At 37.0% G+C, this 20,323-nt stretch overlaps 1 protein-coding gene across 5 annotated transcripts in view; it reads right to left on the bottom strand.

The window, feature by feature from the left end:
• The window catches only part of AGBL3 (AGBL carboxypeptidase 3), a 155,354-nt gene that overhangs the window by 69,726 nt on the left and 65,305 nt on the right, over positions 1–20,323 (bottom strand). For all 5 annotated transcript variants that reach the window (XM_054494618.1, XM_054494620.1, XM_054494621.2 and 2 more), the window contains one exon: positions 13,276–13,342. In XM_054494618.1, the coding sequence (XP_054350593.1) occupies positions 13,276–13,342 (67 nt within the window). The remainder of the gene's footprint in view (positions 1–13,275; positions 13,343–20,323) is intronic.

Genomic DNA, 20,323 nt, shown 5'->3' with positions numbered 1-20,323 from the left:
TTTGGGTTGGTTCCAAGACTTTGCTATTGTGAATAGTGCCGCAATAAACATACGTGTGCATGTGTCTTTATAGCAGCATGTTTTATAATCCTTTGGGTATATACCCAGTAATGGGATGGCTGGGTCAAATGGTATTTCTAGTTCTAGATCCCTGAGGAGTCACCACAGGGATCTAGGAATCTAGGAATTCCTAGATCCCTGAGGAATTCCACAATGGTTGAACTAGTTTACAGTCCCACCATCAGTGTAAAAGTGTTCCTATTTCTCCACATCCTCTCTAGCACCTGTTGTTTCCTGACTTTTTAATGATCGCCATTCTAACTGGTGTGAGATGGTATCTCACTGCGGTTTTGATTTGCATTTCCCTGATGGCCAGTGATGATGAGCATTTTTTCATGTGTCTTTTGGCTGCATAAATGTCTTCTTTTGAGAAGTGTCTGTTCATATCCTTCACCCACATTTTGATGGGGTTGTTTTTTTCTTGTAAATTTGTTTGAGTTCATTGTAGATTTTGGATATTAGCCCTTTGTCAGATGAACAGATTGCAAAAATTTTCTCCCATTCTGTAGGTTGCCTGTTCACTCTGATGGTAGTTTCTTTTGCTGTGCAGAAGCTCTTTAGTTTAATTAGATCCCATTTGTCAATTTTGGCTTTTGTTGCCATTGCTTTTGGTGTTTTAGACATGAAGTTTTTGCCCATGCCTATGTCCTGAATGGTATTGCTTAGGTTTTCTTCTAGGGTTTTTATGGTTTTAGGTCTAACATTTAAGTCTTTAATCCATCTTGAATTAATTTTTGTATAAGGTGTAAGGAAGGGATCCAGTTTCAGCTTTCTACATATGGCTAGCCAGTTTTCTCAGCACCACTTAAAAATAGGGAATCCTTTCCCCACTTCTTGTTTTTGTCAGGTTTGTCAAAGATCAGATAGTTGTAGATATGCGGCATTATTTCTGAGGGCTCTGTTCTGCTCCATTGGTCTATATCTCTGTTTTGGTAACAGTACCATGCTGTTTTGGTTACTGTAGCCTTGTAGTATAGTTTGAAGTCAGGTAGCGTGATGCCTCCAGCTTTGTTCTTTTTGCTTAGGATTGACTTAGCGACGCGGGCTCTTTTTTGGTTCCATATGAACTTTAGTTTTTTCCAATTCTGTGAAGAAAGTCATTGGTAACTTGATGGAGATGGCATTGAATCTACAAATTACCTTGGGCAGTATGGCCATTTTCACGGTATTGATTCTTCCTACCCATGAGCATGGAATGTTCTTCCATTTGTTTGTATCCTCTTTTATTTCATTGAGCAATGGTTTGTAGTTCTCCTTGAAGAGGTCCTTCACGTCCCTGGTAAGTTGGATTCCTAGGTATTTTATTCTCTTTGAAGCAATTGTGAATGGGAGTTCACTCATGATTTGGCTCTCTGTTTGTCTGCTATCGCTGTAAAAGAATGCTTGTGAATTTTGCACGTTGATTTTGTATCCTGAGACTTTGCTGAAGTTGCCTATCAGCTTAAGGATATTTTGGTCTGAGACGATGGGGTTTTGTAGATATACAATCATGTCATCTGCAAACAGGGCCAATTTGACTTCCTCTTTTCCTAATTGAATACCCTTTATTTCCTTCTCCTGCCTGATAGCCCTGGCCAGAACTTCCAACACTATGTTGAATAGGAGTGGTGAGAGAGGGCATCCCTGTCTTGTGCCCGTTTTCAAAGGGAATACTTCCAGTTTTTGCCCATTCAGTATGATATTGGCTGTGGGTTTGTCATAGATAGCTCTGATTATTTTGAGATACGTCCCATCAATACCTAATTTATTGAGAGTTTTTAGCATGAAGGGTTGTCAAATTTTATCAAAGGCCTTTTCTGCATCTATTGAGATAACCATGTGGTTTTTGTCTTTGGTTCTGTTTATATGCTGGATTACGTTTATTGATTTGCATATGTTGAACCAGCCTTGCATCCCAGGGATGAAGCCCACTTGATCATGGTGGATAAGCTTTTTGATGTGCTGCTGGATTCGGTTTGCCAGTATTTTATTGAGGATTTTTGCATCAATGTTCATCAAGGATATTGGTCTAAAATTCTCTTTTTTTGTTGTGTCTCTGCCAGGCTTTGGTATCAGGATGATGCTGGCCTCATAAAATGAGTTAGGGAGGATTCCCTCTTTCTATTGATTGGAATAGTTTCAGAAGTAATGGTACCAGCTCCTCCTTGTACCTCTGGTAGAATTTGGCTGTGAATCCATCTGGTCCTGGACTTTTTTTGGTTGGTAAGCTATTAATTATTGCCTCAATTTCAGCTCCTGTTATTGGTCTATTTAGAGATTCAACTTCTTCCTGGTTTAGTCTTGGGAGGGTGTATGTGTCCAGGAATTTATCCATTTCTTCTAGATTTTCTAGTTTATTTGCGTAGAGGTGTTTATAGTATTCTCTGATGGTAGTTTGTATTTCTGTGGTATCAGTGGTGATATCCCCTTTATCATTTTTTATTGTGTCTATTTGATTCTTCTCTCTTTTCTTATTAGTCTTGCTAGCGGTCTATCAATTTTGTTGATCTTTTTAAAAAACCAGCTCCTGGATTCATTGATTTTTTGAAGGGTTTTTTGTGTCTCTATTTACTTCAGTTCTGCTCTGATCTTCGTTATTTCTTGCCTTCTGCTAGCTTTTGAATGTGTTTGCTCTTGCTTTTCTAGTTCTTTTAATTGTGATGTTAGGGTGTCAATTTTGGATCTTTCCTGCTTTCTCTTGTGGGCATTTAGTGCTATAAATTTCCCTCTACACACTGCTTTGAATGTGTCCCAGAGATTCTGGTATGTTGTGTCTTTGTTCTCGTTGGTTTCAAAGAACATCTTTATTTCTGCCTTCATTTCATTATGTACCCAGTAGTCATTCAGGAGCAGGTTGTTCAGTTTCCATGTAGTTGAGCGGTTTTGAGTGAGATTCTTAATCCTGAGTTCTAGTTTGATTGCACTGTGGTCTGAGAGACAGTTTGTTATAATTTCTGTTCTTTTACATTTGCTGAGGAGTGCTTTACTTCCAACTATGTGGTCAGTTTTGGAATAGGTATGGTGTGGTGCTGAAAAAAATGTATGTTCTGTTGATTTGGGGTGGAGAGTTCTGTAGATGTCTATTACGTCCGCTTGGTGCAGAGCTGAGTTCAGTTCCTGGATATCCTTGTTAACTTTCTGTCTCGTTGATCTGTGTAATGTTGACAGTGGGGTGTTAAAGTCTCCCATTATTATTGTGTGGGAGTTTAAGTCTCTTTGTAGGTCACTCAGGACTTGCTTTATGAATCTGGGTGCTCCTGTATTGGGTGCATATATATTTAGGATAGTTAGCTTTCCTTGTTGAATTGATCCCTTTACCATTATGTAATGGCCTTCTTTGTTGCTTTTGATCTTTGTTGGTTTAAAGTCTGTTTTATCAGAGACGAGGATTGCAACCTCCGCCTTTTTTTGTTTTCATTTGCTTGGTAGATCTTCCTCCATCCCTCTATTTTGAGCCTATGTGTGTCTCCACATGAGATGGGTTTCCTGAATACAGCACACTGATGGGTCTTGACCCTTTATCCAATTTGCCAGTCGGTGTCTTTTAATTGGAGCATTTAGCCCATTTACATTTAAGGTTAATATTGTTATGTGTGAATTTGATCTCGTCATTATGTTGTTAGCTGGTTATTTTGCTCGTTAGTTGATGCAGTTTCTTCCTAGCCTCGATGGTCTTTACAATTTGGCATGATTTTGCAGTGGCTGGTACTGGTTGTTCCTTTCCATGTTTAGTGCTTCCTTCAGGAGTTCTTTTAGGGCAGGCCTGGTGGTGAAAAAATCTCTCAGCATTTGCTTGTCTGTAAAGTATTTTATTTCTCCTTCACTTATGAAACTTAGTTCAGCTGGATATGAAATTCTGGGTTGAAAATTCTTTTCTTTAAGGATGTTGAATATTGGCCCCCACTCTCCTGGCTTGCAGAGTTTCTGCCGAGAGATCTGCTGTTAGTCTGATGGGCTTCTCTTTGTGGGTAACCCGACCTTTCTCTCTGGATGCCCTTAACATTTTTTCCTTCAACTTTGGTGAATCTGACAATTATGTGTCTTGGAGTTGCTCTTCTCGAGGAGTATCTTTGTGGCGTTCTCTGTATTTCCTGAATGTGAATGTTGGCCTGCCTTGCTAGATTGGGGAAGTTCTCCTGGATAATATCCTGCATAGTGTTTTCCAGCTTGGTTCCATTCTCCCCATCACTTTCAGGTATACCAATCAGACGTAGATTTGGTCTTTTCATATAGTCCCATATTTCTTGGAGGCTTTGTTGGTTTCTTTTTATTCTTTTGTCTCTAAACTTCTCTTCTCACTTCATTTCATTCATTTGATCTTCCATCACTGATACCATTTCTTCCAGCTGATCGAATCGGCTACTGAGGCTTGTGCATTCATCACGTAGTTCTCATGCCATGGTTTTCAGCTCCATCAGGTCCTTTAAGGACTTCTCTGCATTGGTTATTCTAGTTAGCCATTCGCCTAATTTTTTTTCAAGGTTTTTAACTTCTTTGCCATGGGTTTGAACTTCCTCCGTTAGCTCGGAGTAGTTTGATTGTCTGAAGCCTTCTTCTCTCAACTTGTCAAAGTCATTCTCCGTCCAGTTTTGTTCCGTTGCTGGTGAGGAGCTGCGTTCCTTTGGAGGAGGAGAGGCGCTCTGCTTTTTAGAGTTTCTAGTTTTTCTTCTCTGTTTTTTCCCCATCTTTGTGGTTTTATCTACCTTTGGTCTTTGATGATGGTGACGAACAGATGGGTTTTTGGTGTGGATGTCCTTTTGTTTGTTAGTTTTCCTTCTTACAGTCAGGACCCTCGGCTGCAGGTCTGTTGGAGTTTGCTGGAGGTCCACTCCAGATCTTGTTTGCCTGGGTATCAGCAGCGGAGGCTGCAGAACAGCAGATATTGGTGAACAGCAAATGTTGCTGCCTGATCATTCCTCTGGAAGTTTTGTCTCAGAGGAGTACCTGGCCGTGTGAGATGTCAGTGTGCCCCTACTGGGGGATGCCTCCCAGTTAGGCTACTCGGGGGTCAGGGACCCACTTGAGGAGGCAGTCTGTCCATTCTCAGGTCTCCAGTTGCATGCTGGGAGAACCACTACTCTCTTCAAAGCTGTTAGGCAGGGACATTTAAGTCTGCAGAGGTTTCTGCTGCCTTTTGTTTGGCTATGCCCTGCCCCCAGAGGTGGAATCTTCAGGGGTAGGCAGGCCTCCTTGAGCTTCGGTGGGCTCAACCCAGTTTGAGCTTCCCGGCTGCTTTGTTCACCTACTCAAGCCTTGGCAATGGCGGGTGCCCCTCCTCCAGCCTCGCTGGCACCTTGCAGTTTGATCTCAGACTGCTGTGCTAGCAATGAGCAAGGCTCTGTGGGCATAGGACCCTCCGAGCCAGGTGCAGGATATAATCTCCTGGTGTGCCGTTTGCTAAGACCATTGGAAGAGTGCAGTATTAGGGTGGGAGTGACCCGATTTTCCATGTGCCATCTGTCACCCCTTTCTTTGACTAGGAAAGGGAATTCCCTGACCCCTTGCACTTCCTGGGTGAGGTGATGCCTCGCCCTGCTTTGGCTCACACTCGGTGTGCTGCACCCACTGTCCTGCACCCACTGTCCGACACTCCCCAGTGAGATGAACCCGGTACCTCAGTTGGAAATGCAGAAATCACCCGTCTTCTGCATTGCTCACACTGGGAGCTGTAGACTGGAGCTGTTCCTATTCGGCCATCTTGGCTCTAAAATCCCCCCTCATCTTTTTTATCCATTCATCCATTGATAGACATTTGTTTCTGCATCTTGGCTATTGTGAATAGTACTGCAATAAACATGGGAATGCTAATATCTCTTTAGCATCTGGATTTCCATTCTTTTGGATGAATACCAGAAGGGTGATTACTGTATCATATGGTAATTCACTTTTAAATTTTTTTTGAGGAAACTCCATATTGTTTTCCATAATGGCTGTACCAATTTACATTCTCACTGACAATGTATAAAGGCTTCATTTTCTCCACATCCTTGCAAACACTATTTTTAATTTTTTGACCAAGCAGGTGTGAGATGATATCTCATTGTGGTTTTGATTTGAATTTCTCTGATGATTAGTGATGTTGAACAACCTTTCATATAATTGTTGGCCATTTATATGTTTTCCTTGGAGAAATGTCTATTCAAGTACTTAGCCCATTTTAAAATCAGCTTAGTGGGTTCTTTTGCTATTAAGTTGTAGGAGTTCCTTAAAAATTTTGGAGATTACCACCTATTCAGATAAAAGATTTGCAAGTGTTTTCTTCTATTCCATAGGTTGCCTTTTCCTGCTATTAAATATTTTCTTTGTTGTACAGAAGCTTTTTAGTTTGTTATAGTCCCACTTGTTTAAGTTTGTTTTTGTTGTCTATGCTTTTGGTGTTATAGCCATGAAATTATTGTCAAGATCAATGTCATGGTGCTTTCCCCTATGTTTCTTCTAGGAGTTTTATGGTTTTGGGTCTTACTTTTAAGTGTTTAGCCCATCTTCAGTTGACTTTTTGTGTGTAGTATAAAGGTCCAATTTCATTCTGTTTTATGTATATATCCAGTTTTCCAACACCATTTTTTTTTCTTTGATACAGCATCTCATTCTGTTGCTCAGGCTCGAGTGCAGTGGCCCAATCATGACTTACTACAGCCTTGACCTCCCGGGCTCATTGATCCTCCCACCTCAGCCTCCTGAGAAGCTGGGACTATAGGCGTGAGCCACCATGCCTGGATAATTTTCTTATTTTTTGTAGAGGTGGGGTCTCACTATGTTGCTCAGGCTGGTCTCGAACTCCTAAGCTCAAGTGATTCTCCTGCCTTGGCCTCTGAAAGTGTTGGGATTACAGGAGTGAGCCACCACAGTCGGCCACCAACACCATTTTTTCAAGAGACTATCCTTTCTTCATTGTGTATTCTTAGCACCCTTGTCAAAGATCAGTTGACTGTATATGCATGGTCTTACTTCTGGGCTTTCTATTTTGCTCCATTGTGCTGTGTGTCTGTTCATATGCCAGTATCATATACTTTTGGTTATTGTAGCTTTGTAAGATATTTTAAAATCAGGAAGTGTGATACCTCCAGCTTTGTTGTTCTTGCTCAAGTTTGCTTTAGCTATTCAGGCTCTTTTGTGGTTCTATACAAATTTTAGTACTGTTTGTTCTACTTCTGTGAAAAATGTCATTGAAATAGGTATTGCGTTGAATTTGTAGAGAGCTTTGGGTAGTATAGACATTTTGACAATATTAATTCTTCTGATTCATGAACACGAAATACTTTCCATTTGTTTGTGTCTTCAATTTCATCAACATTTTACAGTTTTCACTGAACAGATCTTTCACCTCTTTGTTAAAAATGTCAATATCTGCATTTTTGAGGGAACTACTGTATAGGAGGATGTCTCAACCAGACTTAGTATAGTAAGGATGTGAGGCTGGATTTCTATAGTGATTTTAACACCAAGAGAAGAAAGTCTGTCTGAGAATGGAACCAACCAAGAAAAGGCAGAAATGAGATGAAAGCAGGAGAAAAAACCCTCCAGGATCTTAATGACATCATTTGAGCCCCTCATTTAAGCCATGACAAAAGCCAGCCTTGTCCCTAGACTTTTTATTTAGTAATCCAACAAATTTCCCTTTTGACTAAGCCATTTTGGAAGGACTTTTTGCCTCTTGCAATGGAGAGAGTCCTAATACATCTTCAAAATATGGTTTAGTAGCTAGAGAACAAAATTAAGTTAACTATTTTACCATTGTCCTCATGGAATGGAAACTCTAATCTCCAGATGCTCAGGTCCCAAATTCTGGAGACCACCTTCTTTCCTTTCTATTTTTCAATCTTATAAACATGTCATCAGCAAATTTTCTTAACACTATCTTGAAAATATATCTAAAATCTAATCACTTCTCATTCCCTCTACTAGTATCACCTTGGTGCAGCCACCACTTTTATCTTGCCTGGGTTATTATAAGAGCCCCCTAATTGGTCTCCCTTATGGGTCATCATTGTACTCTTAACACAACAGCCAAGGTGACCCTACTAACCACTTCAGGCAGATCATGTCATTCCTCTGATCAAAGATCTCCAAACTCAGAGCAAAAACTGAAGTCCTAAGCCTACCAGGCTTTACATGACCTGCTCCTGCAACCTTCAAAGCCTATCTGATTTCATGTTTTACCATTGTTCTCCTTATTCATTCTTCTCTAGCCACATTAGCTTCCTTGGTCTTCCTAGAAAATGACAGACATGCTCCTTCGTCAGGGCCACTGCACTTTTAGTATTCCTGGCCTGGGAAAAGATACCCCTGGATTGTTCCTAAATGTTCACTATTATATAATTATCCTTCCCCACCCCATTGATGTTGAATTTGGACATATGTCTTAATTTGGTCAGTAGAATGTTAATCAGAGGCTTTAAATAGATTTGCATGGTTTGGCTTGCCCTCTTGAACTCTTGTGATTGGCCATGAGCAATCACAAGAGGTGAAGCTGGCTGCTGGTCTAGGTGAAGAAAGAAAGGTGGAATAAACCTGAACCCAACCCACAATTAGGAGCTAAGTTTGGCTGATTTCTGATTAGTTCAGTAGAGCCACTGCTGACCTTCAGATTCATGAACAAGAAAATACATGTTTGCTATTGTAAGCCATTGATAGTCTGAGGGTGTTATGCATTAAAATCTGAAAACTACAGAAATTGATATGCAGAAGTAAGATGCTGTCCTAACAAAACCTAAACTATGTCATAGTCATTGCTTTTGTGACTGGATAGTAGGTAATTAGGAAAATATAACAGAAAAATAGTGACACATTTACAAGCACATGGAAATTAAACAATACACTCCTGAACAGCCAATGGGTCAGTAAAGAAATTAAAACAAATTTAAAAATATCTTGAGACAAACAAAAATGGAAATACAACATATCAAAACTTATCAGATGCAGCAAAAGCAGTTCTAAGAGGGAAGTTCATATCAATAAACACCTACATCAAAAAAGAAGATCTTTTGAGCTGGGGCTGAAAAAAAAGGAAAAACAGTTCTGAAATACACAACCTAGTGTTACACTTCAAGGAACTAGGAAAAGAAGAACAAACTAAGCATGGAGTTAGCAGAAAGAAGAAAATAATATCAGAGCAAAAATAAATAGGGACTAGAAAAACAATAGGAAAGACCAATGAAATGAAGAGGTTTTCTGTTTTTAAAAAAAGAAACAAAATGGATAAATCTATAGCTAGACTAAGAAGAGAGAGAGAGAAGACTCAGATAAAGTCAGAAAAGAAAGATGAGACATTATAACCGACACCACAGAAATAGGATCATAAAAGACTACCATTATAAACAATTATATGCCAACAAATTAGATAACCTAGAAGAAATAAATAAATTCCTTGCTACATATAACCTACCAAGACTGAATCATGAAGAAGCAGAACATCTGAATAGATGAATAATGAGTAAGGAGATTAAATTAGAAATAAAAAGTTTCCCATCAAAGAAAAGCCGAGGACCTGATGGTTTGACTGCTGAATTCTACCAAACATTTAAAGAGAAACTAATATGAATCCTTCTTAAACTCTTCCAAAATATTGAAGGAGAGGGAATATTTCCAAATTCATTTAATGAGGCCAGCATTTCTCTGATACCAAAGCCAGACAAGTAAACTACAAGAAAAAGATAACAGACCAATATCCCTGATGAGCGTAGATGCAAAAATCCTCAACAAAATACTAACAAACCAAATCTAGCAGCACAATAAAAGATTATTCATCATGATCAAGTGGGATTAATCCCAGAAATATAGGGATGGTTCAACATATACAAATTGATAAATGTGATACATCACATCAGCAGAATGAAGGACAAAAACCCTATGATCATCTGAATATATGCAGAAGAAAGCATTTGATAGAATTCAACATCGCTTTCATGATAAAAATGCTCCACAAATAAGGTATAAAATGCATGTACCTCAATGCAATAAAGGCCATCTATGACAAACCCAAAGCTAACATCATACCCAATGGTGAAAACTTGAAAGCTTTTCCTCTAAGACAAGGAACAAGACAATGATGCCCACTTTTACCACTTCTATTCAACATGGTACTGAAGTCCTAGCCAGAGCAATTAGACAGGAGTAAAAGGAAGAAGTTAAATTGTCTTTGATTGCAGATAACATGATCTTATATATAGAAAACTCCATCAAAGAACAGAATTTAAAAATTCAGTAAAGTTGAAGGATAAAAAATCAACATACAAAATCAGTAGTGATTCTATACAAAGTATAATTAATAACAAACTATCTAAAAAACTATCTAAAAAAGAAATCAAGAACATAATTCCATTTATAATATCTACAAAAAAAGTAGGAATAAATTTAACCAAGGAAGGGAAAGACCTGTACACTGACAATTATAAAACATTGATAAAAGAAATAGAAGAAGACATGGAAAGTCTTCTATGAAGAAATGGAAAGATATCTTGTGCTCATGGATCAGAAGAATTAATATTGTCAAATTGTCCATACTACCCAAAGTGATCTACAGATTCAATATAATCCCTATCAAAATTCCAATGGGATTTTTCAGAGAAATAGAAAACAAATTCTATAATTCATATGGAACCACAAAGGAGCCGAACTAGCCAAAACAGTCTTGAGCTACATGAACAAAGCTGGAAGCTCACACTGTCTGACTTTAAAATATACTATAAAACTACAGAAATCAAAAAGGTATGGTACTGGCATAAAAACAGACACATAAACCAAAATAATGAAATAGCCCCCAAATAAATCTGTGCATTTATAGTCAATTGACTTTTGACAGAAGTGCCAAGAACACATGATGTGAAAAGGACAGTATCTTTGATAAATGCTGTTAGGACAATAAGATATCCACATGCAAAATAATGAAATTAGACTCATCTCACACTGTGTACAAAAATCAACTAAAATTGGATTAAAGACTTAAATGTAAGACTTGAAACTATAAAACTACTGAAAAAAATATAGGGGAAAGGCTCCAAGATGTTGGTCTGGGCAATGATTTTTTTGGATATGAACTTGAAAACACAGGCAACAAAAGCAAAAACAGATACATGGGATTACATCAAACTAAAAAGCCTTTGTACAGCCAATGAAACAATCAACAGAATGATGAGACATCTAATGGGATGGGAGAAAATATTTGCAAACCATACATCTGATAAGGGGTTAATATCCGAAATATATCAGGAACTCAATAGTAAGAAAACAAATAACCTGATTAAAAAATGGGCAAAGGCTCTAAATAGATATTTGTCAAAAGAAAAATACAAATGGCCAACAGGCATATTTAAAAATGCCCTACATCACTAATCATCAGAGAAATGCAAGTTAAAACCACATATGGATATTACCTCATGCCTGTTAGAGTGGCTGTTATAAAAAAAAAAAGATAATTAGTGTTGGAGATGTGGAGAAAAGGAACCCCTGTACACTGTTGGTGGGAATATAAATTAGTACAGCCATTATGGAAAACAGTATGGAAGTTCCTCAAAAAATTAAAAATAGAACTATCATCTAAACTAGCAATCCCACCACTGAGTCTGTATCTTACAGGAAAGGAAGTCAGTATGTCAAAGAGATATCTGCACTCTCATGGTCATTGAAGCACTATTCACAATAGCCAGTGTATGGAATCAACTTAAGTGTTCATCAACAGATAAATGGATAAAGAAAATGTGGCATGTAGCACAATGAAATACTATTCAGCCTTTAAAAAGAAAGAAATCTTGTCACTTGGAGTAGTATAGATGAACGTGGAGGACACTACGTTAAGTGAGGTAAGCCAGGCACAGAAAGATCATGATGTCACTTATGTGTGGAGTATTAAAAAAAATGCTGAATTCATAGAAGTTGAGAGTAGAATGGTAGTTACCAGGGGCTGCAGGAGTGAAGGGGTGTGGGTTGAGCAGGTGCTGGTCAAAGGATACAAAATTCCAGTTAGATAGGAGGAATAGGTTCAAGAGATCTATTGTACATCATTGTGACTATAGTTAATAACAATGTATTATACTGAAAATTGCTAAGAATAGATTTTAAGTGTTTTCAGTGTTCTCACCACAAAAATAGGTATGTGAGATAATGAATATGTTAATTAGCTCAATTTCATCATTCCACAATGTATACATATTTCAATACAATGTGTCATATACAATAAATATATATAATCTTTACTTATTAAAAATAAATGAATAGAAGAATGATGACACAAATTATGCAGAAGTGATACATTTAGTAAAACTGTCTCAAGTGATAGTTTGAAAGACAGAAAATCTGCCTGACAGACTTGGGTCACTGGAAAAAGAGGTTTTGAGGTAGACTATGAACAGTGTGTGTTAGGGATAGTATTGCTTGGTTTAACCTTGTATACTCTGGGTTTTCAACATAGGATCTTGCCTGGCTATTCTCTAGCCCAAGCAAATGAGAAACATGTGGAACATAACTGAACTCAACCTGTAGCCTGAATCCAAGACCAGTTGACCCTACCCATGTCTAACAGAGCCAACCTGCAGACCCATGAGTGAGAAAATAAAAGTTTGTTGTAAGCCACTGAGGTTTTAAAGTTGTTATGTACCAAAAAGCAGTTAATATACCTAGTATCTACTTGGCTTGTCCCTCATTTCCTTTGAGTTCTTACTTAAGTATTTATCTTTCACTTTGGTAGCCTCTATCCCAAACTGCAATCTCCACCTAAACTCTTTATTCCCCCTCCTGCTTTAATTTACTCCTTAGGCACTCATCCCCATGTAACACATCATGTATTTTACTTATCTTCTTTATTTTGTATCTCCCCCAGCCAGAATGTAAGATAACAAAGGGAAAGCTGTTGTCTCATTTTGTTCACTGCTCTATCCCCATCACTCAGCCAGTACCTGATACGTAGTTGGAGCTCAAGACATAGTTGAATAATAAATGTATAAATTAAGCAGTCAGGTGATGTATGTTAGGCTACCACCTCTGTAACTAACAAGTTGTATGGCTTTTAAGAAATAATTTCATCTCTATGGATCTTAACTATTCTCATCTATAAAGCAAGGATGTTAGAATAAGAAACCCTAAAGTTAAATAACTGTATGATTTAAGATATGTACATAGTTAGAAAATAAATAATGATATACAATAATTACATATCTGCAATTTTTTTGCCTGATTATTAGTCACAGTAAGAACAGTACCTACACAGCATATCCACATATAAGCAAAAATATTCACTCATACCTGAGAAGTTAACTTGAGAAGGTAAGTCAGAGAGTCAATGGATTCTGAACTGTCAGAGCCTCGGCTACTACAAAAAAAAAAAATTTTGGTTTATACAATGTTTTGGTGGCATCTTAAAATTTCAACTGTTGCTTTTATTTATCTTATTTGAATGGTTGAAAAGTTCTAATTATAAGAAGTGGCCGGGCGCAGTGGCTCATGCCTGTAATCCGAGTACTTTGGGAGGCCAGGGCAGGTGGATCACCTGAGGTCAGGAGTTTGAGACCAGCCTGACCAACACGGTGAAACCCTGTCTCTGCTAAAATTGCAAAAATTAGCTGGGCATGGTGGCGCTTGTCTGTAATCCCAGCTACTCAGGAGGCTGAGGCAGGAGAATCGCCTGGGCCCAGGAGGTGGAGGTTGCAGTGAGCCGAGATCGTGCCATTGCACTCCAGCCTGGGCAACAAGAGCGAAACTCCATCTCGGGGGTGGGGGGGAAGGGAGACAAAAGAAGAAGAAGAGGAAGAATGTTTACAAAGGTTTAGTAGTTCCAGACAGCTTAGAGCATTTTTGTTGAATGTGTGGAGAGATATAAAGGTTTGGGAATGTGTTAATGGAATGTAAGCTCCAGAAAAGTAGGATTTTTTTTTTTTCTGTCTGGCTCACTGCTGTATCACCAGAGTGGAAATAGTGCTCGGCATATAGTAGGCACTCACGATTTGTTAATATGTTAATGAATAAATGCTATATCAGGGGAGTTTCCTAGATGTCATAGGTATCATTAGCTCTTAAAATTCATTTATTTTTATATCACTATATCCATTCTACATAAAGCAATGCAGCACCATATGAAACATAGTACCTCAAGAAAAAAGGGTCAAACAAATATGTTTCTAATTATAATCATTTAATGCAGTGGTGGGCAAGTTTTTTTGCTTGAGAGCCAATACAAGAAAGAAAATATTTCTGGGTTGTATTTTTTATGTGTTATTTTAAAATTAACATAATTTATGTTTTTAGAAAAGTTCTAGGTTTACAGAAAAATTGAGCAGGTAGTACAGAGTTCCCATACACATGCCCCCATTCCCTGCATAACTTCCTAAATTACAGTATGTGGTACATTTGTAAATTAGATATCTGATAGTATGTGGTACATTTGTAAATTAGATATCTGATAGTATGTGGTACATTTGTTACAATTGATTAAACAACACTGATACATTAGTAAAAATTATAGTTTACCTTAGGGTTTACTCTTGTGGTATATGTTCTATGAGTTTTGACAACTTTATACTGATATATATCCATCATTACAGTATCATAAATAGCAGTTAAACTGCCCTAAAATTCCTCTGTGTTCCATCTATTCATTCTTCCTTTTCCCAGAACTTCTGGCAACCCAGTGTCATATAGCTGGGATCACAGAGTATGTGGCCTTTTCAGACTTATATTTTCCACTTAGCAACATAAATTAAAGTTCTGCCGTATATTTTTATGGTTTGATAGCTCATTTTAAAAAAATCACTGAATAACATTTCATTGTCTGAACGTATGTTTCTTTATCCATTCACCTACTGAAGGACATTTTGGTTGCTTCCAGGTTTTGGCAATCATGAATAAAGCTGCTATATGAATGCAATTGCTGGATCAAGTGTTGAGACTATGCTTAGCTTTGTAAACTGCCAAACTGGCTTCCAAAATAGCTGTACCATTTTACATTCCCACTAGCAAAGAAGGAGAGTTCCTGTTGCTCCTCATCCTCACTGGCATTTGGTATTGTCAGTACTTTGGATTTTAGCCATTATAATAGGTGTGTCATGATATTTCACTGTTGTTTTAATCTGCAATTTCCTAATGAAAATGATGTCAAGCATCTTTTATTTTTATTTTTTTTCAGGTTTCAACCATCTTTAGACTTACTAATTTTTTTCTTTCATGGATCATGATTTTGTCATATCTAAAAAGTCATTACCAAATTCAAGAGAATTTAGATTTCCTCCTATGTTGTCTCCTAGGAGTTTTATAGTTTTGTATTTTACATCTAGGTCTATAATTCATTTGGAGTTAATTTTCGTGAAAGGTGTAAAGTTGCTTCTAGTTCACATTTTTGCCTGTGGATGTCCAGTTGTTCCAGTAACATTTGTCGAAAAGACCTTATTTCTCCATTTAACTAGGGATTTTTGTTGCTCTTTTTTCAAACACCATTGACTATATTTGTCAGTGGTGACAAATATATTGGATATATTTCTGGGTTCCCTATTTTGTTTTATTGGTCTATTTGTCTGTTCTTCTCTAGTACTGCACTGTTTTAATTATGTAGCTTTATAGTAAGTCTTAAAGTCAAGCAGTGTAGGTCCTTAGATTTTGTCCTTCTTCAGTATTTTGTTAGCTATTTCAGGTCTTTTGCATACCCATACAAATTTTAGAATTAGTTTGTCTATAGCCACAAAATAACTTTCTGGGATTTTGATTGGAATTACATTGAGTCAAAAATCATGCCAGGAGGAACTGAGATCTTAACAATATTGTCTTCCTATCTATGAACACAAACTCTCTCTCCATTTATTTAGATCCTCTTTGATTTCTTTCCTCAGAGTTTGTAATTTTCCTCATATACATCTTACACATATTTTAGTAGCTTTAATCCAAGTATTTTAAATTTTTGTGCTAGCTAGATGGTATTTTTTTAAAATTTTAAATTCCAATTGTTCGTGGCTGGTATATTGAAAGGCAATTGTATATTAACTTTTTATCTTTAAATCTTTCTATGATTATTAGTTTCAGGTTTCTAAAAAATTCTTTGCTATTTTCTACATAGATAACCATGTCCAGTGTGAACAAAGATAAATATTTTAACTAAATTAAATTTAAAATACAACTTATCAATATTTGTAGAATGGTGCACAAGCAGTGCTTAGAGGGAAATTTATAGCATTGAATGCATATATCAGAAAAGAAGAAAGCTTTAAAATGAAAAATCCAAGTGTCCACATTAGGAAATCAGAAAAAGGAGAAATAGAGATGTAATGCAAGCAGAAAAAAAGAAATAATTTAAAAATCAGAGAAACTGAAAACAGGGAATCAATAATCAATGAACACAATGCTGCTGCTTTGAAAAGATCAATAAAATAGATAAATCCCTAGCCAGGTTAACCAAGAAAAAAGAAAGGACACAACTTGCTAACATCAGAAATAAAAGAGGGGTCATCGCTACTGATGCTATGGAAATTAAAGAGATAAAGAATACTAACAGCCGTGCCTCACAAATTTTATAGCTTAGATGAAAGAGACCAGCTTCTTGAAAGACACAGTCTACCAGAACTCACACTGGGAGAGATATAGCTCTAATAGATAGATATATAGATCTATATATCAATTAAAGAAATCGAATTGATAATTAGTGACCCTACAAAACAAAGCACAAGTCCCAGATAGTTTATTGTGGATTCTACCAAACATTTAAGGAAAAAATAATACTAGTTTTCTAAAATCTGTTCCAGAAAATAGAAACAGAGAGAACACTTACTTTTTCTAAAAGGCTAGCATTATCCTAATACCAAAAGCAGGCAAAGATACTGTAAGAAAGAAAAACTACACCAATGTCTTATGAACACAGGTGCAAAAATCTTTGAGAAAATATTAGCAAATTGAGTCCAACAAGAAATAAAAAGAATTATACACCATGACCAAGTAGGATTTATTCCAGGTATGCCAGGTTGTTCCAACATTCAAAAATCAGTTGATGTAATCTGTCACATTAACAGGCTAAAGCAGAAAAAAAAATTGTATCAATATATTTTTGACATAAAGCATTTGACAAAATCCAACACATATTCATGACAAAAACTCTCAGCTAACGAAGTAGAGGGAATCTTGTTCAACTTGACATCTACAGAAACCTTACAGCTAACATCATACATAATGGTGAGAAACTAGATGCTTTCCTGCTTTGACTGAGGACAGGACAAGGATGTCTTCTCATAGCACTTCTACTCAGTATCATACTGGAAGTTCTAGCTAATAGAGTAAGACAAGTACTATAATATGGTTTAGCACTTATGGTTTGTCCCCACCCAAACTCATGTTGAAATTTGATTCCTAATGTGCCAGTGTTGGGAGGTAGGGCCTAGCGGGAGGTGTTTGGGTCATGGGGGTGGGTCCCTTATGAATGACCTGGTTCCCACTCTTGTGAGACTGGATTAGTTGTGGTGATGGATTCGTTCCCACAAGAGTGGGTTATTATAAAGCAAAGATGCCCCTTGGGTTTTTGCCTCTTCGCCTGTGTCCACTTCCCCTTTGACCTTCTCTGCCATGTTATGATGCAGCATGAAAAGCCCTCACCAGAAGCTGAGCAGGTGCTACCATCATGCTTCTTGTACTTCCTCACCTGCAAAACCATGAGCTAAATAAACCTCTTTTCTTTATAAATTACCCAGTTTTAGGTATTCTCTTGTAGCAACATTAAACAGAGTAAGAAAATAAGAGAAGCAAATAAGAAGCTATACAGATTGATAAATAAGAAAACTCTCTGGGTTGTATTTTGGAAATAAGCAAACATACAAATATATGTGTGCATGCATATTTTTATAACTACAGTAATGTGTATACACACATATTTATGTTTTTAAGCATATTTTAATTATCTACCATTAAATATTTTCCTTTTTTGGCTAAGAAACTACATAACTATTATATTTACCGCAATATCTGATTCAATGTGCATTAGAAAATATTTTTTCATTAAACAACATACCTTTTAAAGTTGCTTTATCTTTTTATATTAATTATAAAATATTGTTTGTCCTTGTGGTACTACTGTATTCTCTATAAGCAAATATTTCCCATTGCAAATTAGAAAATGTATCAATGCTTTTAAATCAAAGAAACTTCTACATTTCCTTATTTTGAAACACAATGCTTCCTTTTTCAGCAGCAGCTATAAAAGGAATTTAAGTTTCATTTGGAAAATTTCTCCTCTGCACTCACAATTTAAGTTCCAATGGATTTTATTTTACTTTGATTCTCAGATACAGCTACAAGGTGCTTATAAAATGGCCTTCCAGGTAAATTTCCTTATCTTTATTTCTGTGTTAGATCCAGCTTAAAGAGAGCCAAAGGCAAGAGGACAGGCTGAGGTTAATTCATTGTAGGCCTTAAACTCCTCATTTGTAATATGGAAACTCCTAAAATTATATAGAAGCCTGCCACATATGGTTAGAAAGTTAAGGGTCTCTCAATACTGACTTGATGTGTTTCACTTATGCCATCATAGAAGGTAACCAAATTTATGAAACAATAAAAGTAAACAAATTTTTAAATAATAATTAATATATCATAACTGTTGTTCATATCAGCCTTGATTTTGACACAGTAGGAATCTATATGGAAAGGTCTATGTTTTAAATTGCTTTATAATAGTATTTTCTATTTAATATATACTTATTCTTCTTAAAATCAAAGACATTGACTGGCAGACTATATTTTAAATGTCCACTTCCTATTTATTAGAAATGTTTTTATTTTCTTAAGATGAATTGTTAAATTGACAGTATCCATTAGAATCTTATAATTTTTTAGGTCTCAGGAATAATTTAACTAAATCTTTCTCACAACACAGGAATTATTTCATTAAGTCCCATAGCAGATGGTCCTCCAGCTTTGGCTGAATCCTTTCTGTGTTTTGTTTTGTTTTGTTTTTTTGAGATGGAGTTTTGCTCTTGTTGCCCAGGCTGGAGTGCAATGGCACGATCTCAGCTTACCGCAACCTCCGCCTCCCGGGTTCAAATGATTCTCCTGCCTCAGCCTCCCGAGTAGCTGGGATTACAGGCATGCACCACCATGCCTGGCTAATTTTGTATTTTTAGTAGAGATGGGGTTTATCCATGTTGGTCAGGCTGGTCTCAAACTCCCAACCTCAGGTGATCCACCTGCCTCAGCCTCCCAAAGTGTTGGGATTACAGGCATGAGCCACCTGCCCGGCCTGGCTGAATCCTTTCTATAACAAGGCACTAACTACTTTCCACTAACCCTTCTCAGAATTAGCACTCATTATTAGGGAGTTCTTCCTTTTATTGTCCTGAAAGTCAGCTTCATGCATTTTTCACCAATCACTACTGGTGTGGCCTTGCTTTCTTAAGCAAAGAATGAAGCTATGCCTTCTACATGTTTCTGCATGCAAAGTTCTTAAAATATTTGGACGCTTTCATTTAAAATTGGTTTATATCTCTGGAAAAAGTGGTTATTATGTTCCTTTTTCAAAAGGGCAATATACTTACGTAGCACATTTGTAATATTTCTGCACATGTAAGGATGAAGCTTTCTTCAATGTGTATCAGATGTTACAAAGTTTCCAAAATAACCAACATGGAATGATTCTGCAACCTCAAAAAACAGACTCCAGACTCCTGTAGAGTATTGATTGGTGCTAGGAAATCAAGTTTATGTCCCAATTTACTATAAATTCCTGAATTTCTTAAAAGGTATTCTAGATAGATAACATGATATATATTATTTATATAGTATTTTACAGCACAAAGTTATAGAGGATTTACTTACACATTATCTTATTTGATCTCACTTCTATCTCTTATCCTAATTTAGAACCACATTTAAAAGTAAATCGTTTTCAAATACCGCATGTTCTCACTTACAAGTGGGAGCTAAACAAAGGGTACACATGGACATAAAGATGGAAACAACAGGCACTGGGGACTCCAAGAGCGGGGAGGAAGGTGGGGGAGAGGGGTTGAAAAACTACCTATTGGGCACTATATTCACAATTTGGGTGATGGGTTCAATGGAAGCCCAAACCCCAGCATTATGCAATAAATCCATGTAACAAGCCCACACATAAACCCCCCTGAATCTATGAAAAAAATACTAATTGGAAAAAGTAGGCGATTTTCAAATTTCCATCAATAGAGGACAGACTGAGTGAATTATGATATATCCACCCTGTGGAGTACTACACAGAAATAAGGAAAACCCCTATGTACTGAAAAATCTACAGTGATTTCCAGAGTATTGTAAGTGAAAATAGCAAGATATGAAACAATGCTGATGGTATGCT

The sequence above is a fragment of the Pongo pygmaeus genome, chromosome 6, assembly GCF_028885625.2.
Source record: "Pongo pygmaeus isolate AG05252 chromosome 6, NHGRI_mPonPyg2-v2.0_pri, whole genome shotgun sequence".
NCBI classification, from domain to species: domain Eukaryota; kingdom Metazoa; phylum Chordata; class Mammalia; order Primates; family Hominidae; genus Pongo; species Pongo pygmaeus.
The sequence above is the reverse complement of the archived record's forward strand: the minus strand, read 5'-3'. Positions and strand labels throughout refer to the sequence as shown.